Source organism: Sturnus vulgaris, chromosome 3 (assembly GCF_052056855.1).
Source record: "Sturnus vulgaris isolate bStuVul1 chromosome 3, bStuVul1.hap1, whole genome shotgun sequence".
Lineage (NCBI taxonomy): Eukaryota > Metazoa > Chordata > Aves > Passeriformes > Sturnidae > Sturnus > Sturnus vulgaris.
The window spans coordinates 44771275-44783453 of NC_142245.1; the positions used below are offsets into that span (position 1 = coordinate 44771275).

Here is a 12179-nt window from a genome sequence, read left to right on the forward strand (position 1 = left end):
ACAGCAAAATGGCCCAACCTGATTCAGGGGTACATGAAGAGGGAGTGTGACTGTACAGATGATGAGATTTGGTACCTTAGTAAGTTTTAAAGCACTATTTTCTTTATAGAATATTTCTATATGGATATCTGTCACCCAGCAGAAAAAATTAGAACTTGCACACATGAGAACAAAGTGCCACAAACCCATGAACTATTTTAACTTTGCTGATCTGGTCTATGCTCAGTCTTTTAACTTGTTAGGTAAAGAAATACAATTAGCCCTCATTCATTACGGGATAATCTTCTGCGAACTGTGAAATATTGAAGATATTGCAAGGATCAGATATTCTGAGAATTATTGCCTGGAAATTTTGATTCATTATCTTTCCAGTTACTTCTGAAGATGTAGGTTTCAAAGTTAAAATGTTAAACTCATTATGGAGATGTCTAAAATGTACTCTGGAGGTTTTGTTTATAAAGTCAGGTTCTGGGATTTAATAACAAAAACAAAGCAGCTATTTCCTTTGTCATTTTTCAGCTCTGAGATTTTAGTGTAGTTTAGAAATTTTCCTTTTAAAATACAACTTTCTATTGTGCTTATAACTCTGAATATAGTATTAGAACTACATAGCATACTGGAAACTTTAACATACTGTAAACTTAGCTCTTTTATGACCAAATTTCAATAAGAAAAGAAAACCTTTCATAATTTGTGAACTACACAAGTGAAAAGGGAATTTTCAGTTCTTTGTTAGCTACACTTCCATCGTAAGTTTCTAAAATATACATTTAGTCATGCAGTGAAAAGAAGAACATGCTATTACAGCCAGGAGCCCAGCTGAAGGACGGAATTTTTTCCTTATTAAGCTACATAATATTCTTTTTGGGGGGCTGACACCTCTTTATCATTATGTCACAATTATATACTACTGCAAAATGAATGCACCAGCCAAAGTACATGGATTTCCCCAACTCAGAGCACTCAAAATCTCTTCAAGTTAGTTAAAGACAGATTCCTGACAAAGACTCATCTATTCCCAATGGGAAGTATTCCAGGAGACCTAGTCTTCCCCAAGTGTATATTCCCTAAAAGGTAACACTGGATATTACATAGTCATGTCACATTAAACATAGTGCTGCTGTCTTGGTTGCAGCTTCACTTATCTCATGGCCACAAATGAACTAAGAGCTGGCTTCTCTGAATGCACTTAAAACACATAAAGTTTAAAGACAGAGATCCTCTAAGTGCCATGAAGAAGGTGAAGAGGGTTTTTTTTTAATATAGAGAATACTAAGGAAATTTTGTCAACTCAGATTCTTATCTAAAGATCCATCCAGTGTTTCCATTAAATCTTTTATCATCCTGCCATTTTCTGTTATCCTAAATCTCAAAATCACTGCTTTTCCTGCCTTCCAACATATCCCTCCAAGTTAATCTATAGTTTGCTGCTCTTCCTACTTTCTATAACTAGACACTCTTCCCCCACAAATAGAAATTTGTCCAAGTCACAGCTCTTTTTGCAGTCCTGGACTGATTCAAACTGAAACTAGTTTCAGTTCAAACTAAAATCATGGTCCCAGCCAGCTTTTTACATCTTTTCTGAATCTGGATCTTCAGATAGGTGTCCTTTTAATCTGCATGATTTAAATCCAGACACTAAGGTCTAGTTATTTATTTGACAATCTCATTTAGTAATTACAATATTCTACTCACTGGTTTTAAGAAATGCTCTAACTCAGGACTGAAAAGGGTTAATCATCTGGTCACTGAAGATTGATATTACATCACAGTTTGAGCTTTTATGTTTAGCATCTGCTGGCACATATGGCTGTTAACCTTAGCTGTGTTCTGAGTCACTTGAAAGGTTTTTAAAGTATGCACATGAAGTGTGGCATCAGAATTTTAAATACTTTTTAGTGGTTCTATTGGTTCTATACCAAATGTATATAAGGACTGTAGAAAGCATCCAATTTTATGAAACAACCAGGAAATAACATCTATATGCAGCTTTCAAAAGAGATGAAGAAGCAGGGGGAAATGAAAAAAAAGATGAGGCAAGAAACAGGGATGAAAAATGTTTTAAAACAAGTAATGATAGTTAACTCTTTTAATTAGTATGAAAGTTGGATAGGTAGCAGGCAAAGCAAAGGCAGTCAAAGTTCATTGGAATAGATACTTGAAGTTAATATTCAGGTAACCTTAGTAATAACTGATGCTAAATTTGAGGCTTAAAACCAATTTGTCATTATTTAACCCCAAATCTGACCATATTAAAGAGAAAATAGTAAAGTAAACATAGATAAACATTTCATTTTGTGTTTTCAATTACCAAATCTTAAAGATCTGTCTTCAGCAACATGGGTTATTTCCAGGTTTTGCATAACCGAGTAAGTTAAAAAGAGCAAAAATATTGTCACTGATGATAGCAGAAGTTTTCACTGGAACTTTAAATCTTGTTTTTCATTTGTGTTAAGAAACGTATATTGTTCTGTTAACAAGACCTAATGGGAGCACTATTTTCTAGAAGGGAAATATCAGTCTAAGGGAAGTGAAACTGAAGACCTCAGTTGAAAAGGATAATATAACAGTGGTAAGAAGAATTTAAAGACATTCAACTCTTGAAATAGTAATTGTACTTTGTAAGAAAATTATTATTTAGAGCATGATATTGAGCAATGCTAAATGAGACTGCAGTACTAGAGAGGCCCTAAATCATCAGCTGCAATCCAACTGTTCCAGCGTGAAAACTGTAAGCAGACTGATTTCTTTTCAGTGCTGAGCTTTCTAATAGAAGAAAACCCTATGATCATCTAAAACACTTAAATTAAGATCAAAGAGTGAATTGCAACCACTAGATGCATCAGCACTTTTACCTTGAAATTATTTTCATTTCATTTGGACTGACTGAAATAGTTACAGGACAGTAGTACTGACATGGTCATCAACTGTCTGAAAAACTTTATCCAGACAGTTGTTAAAACTGGCATTAGTTGGTGTAGTTTTCTAAACTTCTTGCACTTTATCTGTACAGAGGAACAAATCAGCAGAATCACTTACATAAAATTTTTCTGCTAATATTCCCAAGGATTATTACAAAAAGTATATTCTACATATTAAGATTTTATATATTTTTAAATTAAAGACACTTCTACCTACAAGGGTGTGATTTGAGAACAGGCTACAACAAGAGGTGGCAAAAGCTTTTCAGTCCTTATTTCAACACTGGAACCATCCATGCCTTAAGCAAGTAATCAGATTATGGTATCTGAAACCTTACCCCTGAAGAACGGGTTGATAACATTTATCTTACATGCTGTTGTGAAGATTACTATTTGTAATGCTCTCTGAAGACTGAAAACATTCCCGAACTATAAATATAGAACATATTTAATTATATCTGTGTGGAGATGTAGACAAATAACTGTTCATTAAAAAATTGGAATTCCAGTTTAGAAACAGTACTTACTTCAAGTCTTTGAACAATTTCTCTGATGTCTTCAGTACAATTATCTGTTGCAGACAGAAGAATACATTCTCCTCTTTCATAAAATATTTTGATGCTCATTAATCCAGATGTCCATCCAATAACATCTCTGCAGGAGCAGTTGAACACAACATTTTTTGATTCCTTTTCAATCAGCATGATAAACTCATTGGAGATTCCGAGGAGACATTCAATGTCAGCAGACTGGCCAAAATCTCGCGCAATCACATTCCACATAATTGCTCCAACACTGAATAGATGTGCATCTCTCCTTGGTTTCACTTTTTCCTTCTTTTTTGCCCCTAAAGTAATAAAGCTGAACTTGGCTGAAGTATCCACTGTAGCTGTAGTAACAAAGTTTTCTGCCAGATCTTTCAAGTATTCTTGACGTGTCCTTGTGGCCATGGCTCGAAATTTTTCCGACTTATGTGCTGCATTTTCAGCATTAATAACTTTGGCTAAAAGGAAGTCCCTAAAGACTGCAGACTTGGGGAAAGTCACTCCTTTGGGAATGGGTGGACCAAATGAGGGAACATCTTTTGATCGTGAAACACCGACACTGGAAATAGAAAAAAAAAAACCCAACCAACAAAATGATTAATTCCCTAAAAAATAAAATCAGATGATAAACAGAACTGTGATCTCTGCAATCCATTTACACAATGAAGTACAGCTTTGACATGCCAATTTGCAGACATTTCAGACACATCAAAGAAAACTGACTGGGTTGCCTGTTTTAGAATGGCTTTCTTCTTTTAAATATATAAAGGACATTATGGAGGTATCTTACTAAAACAGAAAATATTGAAGATCACTTTTTAGGGCGTCAACGTCTCCTTTAATGTAATAAATATTAAAGTGAATTGCAAGAAATAAATGAGAGAAGTATTTTTAAAATTATTTATATGTAAATCTATCATTTTCAGCTGTCACTCAGTCGCTTCATCTTAAAACTAAGAAATGTAAGAATGGAAACAGAATTGATTTTTATCCTCAAATCTTCTCCTACAATGAAGTGTGAATTCAGTGAAAAAATATTGGTGTCAAATGTGACTATAATGGAGCATTCTCCACCTGTTTAAGCTGCCTGCCCTATGCTCACAAAATTGGAAAACACAATTGTTGAATATTTCCTATTTAATACAATTATACCTCTAATTGATATATACATATTTCAACTGAAAAAGGATTTCAAAATACTGTATACAGTAGATACAACTGTTATTTGTTTGACTGAAAAACAGTCAAATTTGGAATGACAGAGTTTAATAGTAAGAAAATAAAACATAGAAAATGTCGTATATTAATCAACACAAAACAGTTACTGAAACAAAATCAAGTCCGAAAAGACAGTTTAAGTTCTAGTAGACAGCTAAAAGACAGTAATACCAACCAAATCACAAATGTGTTTCCACCTTGGTTACCTTGCTAAAGTACATGATGCAGTGACTTAAGTGTGAGAGTTAAAAACATCTGAAATTTATGATTTTTTTCCATTCTCCAAAAGTTCTCATCCTGCAGTCATATTGTCATACTCAGGGATTCAGACAAGTTAAAAGACCTTCTGAAATACTTTAAATCACTTTCTTTCAAAAAAGGAAACATGCAATACAAATTCTAAATTAGTTTCTATTGGTGTATCTGCAAATCTTATTTTCACTAACTTGTTATATCCCCATTTTATGGCCATAAATCGGCCACATGGAGTTCTGGACATACCCCTTCCCCTCTGAGTCTACAAACTGTGCTCCACAACTCTAGATGTGGAGAACACTGGGGAGCACTCTCTCTAGAAGGGAGACACTGGGGTTTTAAATTCACTGGAAGTGCAGTGGAAATTTTTAAAATTGAGCACATAATACCTATAAGAAATACAAAACATCTAGAAAACACAGTTGCATTGCAGTCTTAGTAACAAACTTAAATAGTTATAAGGCTCTACTCACCTATAACACACATTTTCAGTGCAAGGATTATGCACTTTGACAATAACAAACACATGTTGAAAGTGGGAACGTATATTTTTTGGAGTAAAAGGAAGTGCTCCTGGCTCTTGGAAGACAATGGTAACTATGTCATTTCCTATATGCCTTTTCCTTAGCAGCTAGACAAGAAACATGCATTGAAAAATTAGTTATTAAAAAAGAATTTAAAAGTCACAAACTCATCATCTTCCGGAAAAAACAAACAAACAAACAAGCCAAACCAATACAAATAAAGCATAACTTTTCAGAAATAACTTTCATTGCATCCTAGATAACAATACATAAAGGATATCAGAACTGCAAAATATAGGAAAAGGAAACTGGGCTAAATTCACAAAAATACTAGTGAATTTTCTCACATCCCCACACTAGTTCTCCATAATTTCTGCTTATTTATATTTTATTCTATGAGAAAAATATATTTCTCTTATTCTTACTAATGACTTACTTGACATTTCTCACTATCCAGAAAACTGTACATCTGTTCCCTCTTTACAGTGTAATATTTGTCTCTACATGAAAAATATTGCTTCTATGTCTCAATAAAACTTTCTTTTCCATGTCACAATACTATTAAATACTGTCCTTAATATTATGATCTTATTTTAAAAGAAAGATTATCATGAACATCCACCACAAATGTTATCAACTGCATACTTGAGGAACAGAATCAAGACTCACTGAGAAACAACAGCTATTAGGAACTCTTTAATTAATTTTTTTTCTTGCAATTGGTACTTTTTATCATCAAAATATATTTAAAGTGCTAAATCATTGTTACAGGCTACAGTTTAGTAAAAATGAGAAAACATATCCAGCAATAAGGGACTACTACTCTCCCCCCCAAAAATTCAACAAAATAACACAGTAAAATGATGCTCAATTTCCTCATGGATGAATTTTGTAACTTTCAAATTTTGCATATTAACAGATAAAAAGAGCAGTCCACCAGGTGCTATGTTTAAAATATTTGCCCAAAGTATGCCAAAGATCTTGCATTGTCAACAAATAGCATAAATACACTTAAAGCTATACCTTAGCTTGTGTAAACAAAAAGGATTTAAGAATAAATTTACTTGAAAACTTTATGTTCAACCAAGTAAAAATTTCTCTGTCAAGGTGATTTCACAGAACAGAATCTTTCTAATAAGAGTATTTTGTGGCATTTTTCCAGTTCCACTAAACGTTAATATTTCAGCTACCAACAATAAAAAAAAAAGTTGCACATGCTAAAGTCTAGAACCCATAAGTTTGTTTCCTTATAGCCCTTAAAACAACATAAAAGATTATATTCTGAAGGTAGCCATAAGGGCCAAAACCACAATTTTAAAGCAGTAAGTATATCTATATTATTTTAAACATATTCAAAATCCCAAATACAGACAAAGAAATACAACTTCTTATTAAACTTGAAAACAGATATTGGAACAGAAAACAGTATTAAGTCTTGTGGGTCAGTCAAGTTTTCAGGTTTTTAAGACTAAAATAAAAATAACTGGTTATTTGAGCCATTTAAGATCCACAGACTGTTGCATACAGAAGTACACTACGAGGAACTGACCACAGAACTAAGTGTGTCAGGTAAACTTTAATTTGCTCATCTAGTGAGCCATACAATTTGATCATAGTAGGGCAGCACAAGTTAATGTTTGGAAGTTATTACTATCTCACAGGTTGGAATTTACAACTCAGTTAAATTTGCAAGCAACCTTCCAATTATGAAGTACAAGGTGATTAATTTCTGCCCTTGTTATACCATTAAGTGCCCAATTACTTGTTCTTGCTACAGTGGTTCATGCCTATGCATTTCCACAGAGTAAATTATAAAAATAAGAATGCAATCCTCTTTAAAAGTATATTTATTTTTAAAGACAATCACTGTTTTCAAGAATATTTTCTGCTTTTGTACACCCCTTTAGAAGGTCCTGCTTGCCATCCTACATAGCATAAGCAAGAACAGCATTCACTTAATTGGAGGTAAGCTTTACAAATGTTTGAAATTTTACTAGCAAAGACTTTTAAAAAGTATGGCAGTTCCCATATCCTATCCCTAGGATATTTTGCAAGAGCGGAAACCACTACAAGGTACAAAAAAAAGAAATAGGAAGACAAGTCATTATTTTTAAGAACCTTACCAGGACTGTAGAGATCTTAGTGACTTCTTCAATTTAAAATAAAACCAGTATAACTTATAAATAGTTATCATGCATAAGTGGTCAGTCAACTTCAACACAATGCAAAAGGCAAAGCACATTTGTGGCTGTGCACAGAGGATCATAATGCAAAGAACTTCAAAAGCAGGGAGAATTAAACTGGGGTGATCTGGAACATGGAAAGAAGTGCTCTGGATAGGATAAAGGAACAGGAAAAGAATAAAGTATTGAATGGAGAAGAAGGAGGGAACACACACCTCTCTGGGAAATGTGAGATAAGGATAGCATACTGAAAATGAAAAAGGAATTGAAGGAAACCAGAACTCAGCAAAATTATCTATAAGAAGCCCTTTTCTAGTTTCCATTATGTAGTCTGGATTTTTCTCCCAATTTTTACCTTCTATTTTGTTTGGGTTCTCTTCTCAGGTTCTCAGTTTCCCCTTCCTCTCCCATTTTGAGGTCTGCTCAGGTCTGGGGGTTTTTGGATGCTGTACAATTTATTTTTTTTAATCTGCCTTTCTAACATACTCTAAAGAATCTCATGCCAATGTTGAGCACAATAGGAACTCTCAACTGGGTACAGAGATTACAGAGAGTTACTTGCAGTAAGGAGGCATCATTGTCATGTTAGAATTTGAAAATAAACCTAATCAAGTATGATAGGCAGCCAAAAGGAAATCAGTGAAGTGTTATGTAAGAATGCAAGACACACAAAGGGGAGTCCAGTCAGGAAAATATGTTAGAAAAGCAGAATCCACTAGATTAAAATTATTTGCACTAAACTATAATTACTATATTAATTCTCAGATTTTAGTGACTCAATTTGTAATTTTCAGATATGCATCTCTGAAGGAAAGAACTGTCTTAAAACTTAGCATATTAACAGCTTGTGCTCAGCCTTAAAAATGTATCCACTTCTGTTGGATTAACTGCTCTGTCAAACTGCAAAACAACAAGGAACTTTTGTTGAAATTGCAGTGAAATATACTCTTCATTCAATTAAATGATGAAGTGTTAAGAGTTAAATAAGAAAAACTCGAAACTTATTTTAGTACATTTCTAAAATAAGCGGTTTCAAAAGTTTTATTTTCAATTTGTGTTGTTAGCCAGTACCAAAACCAGAAATGAATGGCAAAAGTTCTTTCAATAGATCTGATCATCTGAGTTTGGTATAACCACAGGTCTTGTTACCCAACTATTTTAACAGCAGTTAAATGCAACAAGCTTATTTCATTATTGCATATCTGTTTCATTTTTAAGTTTTCATAAAATCCGGTGAAATTGATTATTTGAACAGATTTGAATTAATCAGGTCTGACCACGTGTACACAAGCAGACTGCAAATGTGTGAATTGGGAAACTTGCAAGGGAATGATTTGGAAAGGGACATTGCAAAGGTAAAGTTTAAAGGGGAAAGCCTTGAACTGCTTTGAAGAAAAGGCCAGTAAAGGAAAAGGAACTGGCCATACCAGGGCTGGTTGTCTTCTCCATCCTACGGAAGGAGCAGCTGACTTGAAAGTTCCCAGCCTATGTTGCAGCTAAAATAAAAATTACCTTGCTCTTTGGATCTCCTGCTGGTTCTAAAACTAGAGGGATGTCCTGATCAGGGACCAAGCAGGGCGTAGTTATATCCTGGAAGAAGCAACAAACAGTTCTGGTGCGGCCTATTTTTGGCTCACAGGTATTTGGAACACAAGCAATGCTCAGCGCTTGCTCACTGGAGGTCACCGTTGTAGATAATGAGGAGTGACTGAATACCTTGTCCAGTCATTACCAAACAAGGGTCATAGGGAAAGGAAGCAACAACCTCAGCCAGTACATATATAATATGCTAGCAGAAAATAACTATTGAATGGGGAGCTTCATCCCTAACATAACCTAGCAGGAAATTTACCATGGTCTCTAACTTCCCCTTTCTTGGGTATGCAGTGAGCCAAACCCTGAAGAGACTTCATTATGTATTTTGTAACTAAACAGTAAGGGAAAAAATATAAACAGTTATTATAGATCTACTTTGCACATTAAGGCTGGCTAAATTCTAGTAATTTGGGTGCACTTGTCACATTTCATTAAGACAGTGTACATGCTGTGCAAACACTGAGAGATCTCATCACCTGAAAAATAATGTGGTGGGTCTTCAGATAGGCATACTACTTGAGCTTGGAAAACTGCCACATTATTTTGATCCCAAGAAAGTCATGAATTACAACATAGTGCTTCTACTAAATATTGGACCTTTTAAAGGGACAATGATGAGAGCTTACTAAAACATTAGGGAAAAGAGTGCTTGTTGCTAGGGAAAACCATGGAGTTAAAATTGAAAGATTTTGCTCTACAGAAGAATCAGCACCTGACTATAAAGAAAGACACATAAGGAAATTATAAGAATGAAAGGAAGGCACAGGAAGAAGTGAAAGGACAGTAATAGGGGATGGCTGAACAACACAGCAGTGAAGCTGACAACACAAAATTATGAAAACAAGTGCATCATGGCAAGAGGATACCCTGTTCTCACAAACAAGGAAAATTCACGAAAGACAACAAAAGTAACAAACTCCAAATAAGGCCATATTTACTGTCAGTGCCTGTGATTTGCTATGAAAACATTAATTTTATTCTTTTAAGGCAAGCTCATTCAGTGTACTATATCGTCTTCATAGGGTACAGTTTTCCCTATTTACATGTATTTCCAGTCAAAGATCGTTAGACTGATTATAGACAGAATAACTCCTAGTGTGCTTACTAAATTAATCCTGTTTTGTAATAAGATGCAACTGAAAGTTTAGAGAAGCAGAACAATCTGAAATCAGTGATGAAGATCCAATCCCTTGATTACTAGCTATGTCACAGTTGAGTGTGTGATGTAGCTGAACATTCTGTCTCCTGAAAGCCACACATTTTAGGAAGTGAGTCATTTAAACTTTGTATTATTCATATGGTGAAAAGTTTGTCTTTTGATTTCTAATTTAATTTCTCTAAACCACATCTAAATACTAAGTGTAATGTCTTAACTCTTCACTTGAAACAGCTTTTCAAACTGTTCAGAGCTCTATTCACTGATTTTTTAAAAACACATAACATGATATACTTTCTTCCATTGTTATTTTTATTTATCCCTTCTGTAGAATTTCAGTACTTTTATCTTTTTCTTGCTGCCTCGACACATCTCTTTCTGCTCACACAAGACCTATTGATAGGATAGACATGAAGAATACAACTCCCATATGGTTCAGCAATCAATCTAAGCATCTTTTGTGTGCTGTTCAAAGCCAAAGTGAGAGAGCATCCTTATTTCATGACAACCTTCCACAATGGCTGAAATGATTGTAACTTGCATGGCAAAGCAAGAATTTTCCAAAACTAACTAAATAAATCAAAACTTACTTCTGCATCCTGGAAGAACACAGAGTAGGAGCACAGAAAGTTACAAACTATCTGATCTAGGAGCAATTCTGCTGCTTTTCTTTTAGCATTAGTACTGATATATTATACCAAATGTGCTTGTACATTCTCATAAAGTCACAGGAAATATCTTAGACAGGCAAGACAGAGTAACCTTACTGGTGCACCGCACACTTTGGATGCTGTGCTGGTTTTTAGCCATCCTTAATGCTTTGAAGACATTCTGAATTATTATATAAGCAAAGAGAATTCTCTAGAAATAAAAAAAATACACTGCAATTTTCTGTTTTCACAGACACCTTGAAGGACACAGTTAAAACTATCACTAAGCTCACACATTAATAAACATTTCAAGATCTGTAATACAAGGATTAAATTGAATCGTTTTAAAAACCTTAATACATGCATACTTTAACCATAAGATTATTTTCAAGATTCATTCCATTCAATATTTAAAACATAAGATGTGAATTCAGTCCAAACTGAAAATAACTCATTCACCAGAGACAGTATTGCCTTTAAATAATATAATGAAATAGGGCACATGGGATAAGTACCTGAATTATATAGAATAAAAAGCCTACAAGATTTCAAATGTCTTACAATATTTCAAGAAAATAAATATAATTGAGTCACACTTCTTTTAAAACAATTCTATTTTCAATCAACACTATTTAAAAACCCCAACACTTAATGTCAAACACTTATAATGAAAAATTACAATGAAAAGCTAAAAAAACATACCTGTTGCCTGTTACTGGGCATGTATGGAAGCATTGTTGATACATGAAACATTAATTCATAATCTTTATAGGTAGTATAGAGGGAATGAGTTCCTGTTGAATCAGCTGAAAATTAATTTCATTACAAGAAGGTCAGTAAACTAGAACATTCATACTGTGCTTCAGGACACTGCTCTGCATGATGTGATTTAAATCTATTCAAGCAACTTGTGTCTTTTTTACACTTGAACAAAACCAGTTCCCATCAGCTAAAAATCTAGTCTTTATTTTTGTATTATGATATATAGAGGTCCTGCAGAAAAAAACCCCAAAGGGTTTGCTGTTTCTGAGACCTAAGTAAACTATTTTAAATATATTGGCATATCACGAACAAACCAAAACACTTAGCTACTTAAGTGTAGTTTTATATAACACATATTTTCATTATTTA

The 12179-nt window shown here is 34.0% G+C and overlaps 1 protein-coding gene across 3 annotated transcripts in view; it reads right to left on the minus strand.

Annotated features, from left to right (window-relative positions):
• SIPA1L2 (signal induced proliferation associated 1 like 2) overlaps window positions 1–12179 on the minus strand; it is a 123561-nt gene that overhangs the window by 43009 nt on the left and 68373 nt on the right. For all 3 annotated transcript variants that reach the window (XM_088161503.1, XM_014875061.2, XM_088161502.1), the window contains exons 7-9: window positions 11751–11854; window positions 5413–5570; window positions 3449–4025 (exon numbers count right to left, since the gene is read on the minus strand). In XM_088161503.1, coding sequence (XP_088017629.1) covers window positions 3449–4025; window positions 5413–5570; window positions 11751–11854 — 839 coding nt within the window. The remainder of the gene's footprint in view (window positions 1–3448; window positions 4026–5412; window positions 5571–11750; window positions 11855–12179) is intronic.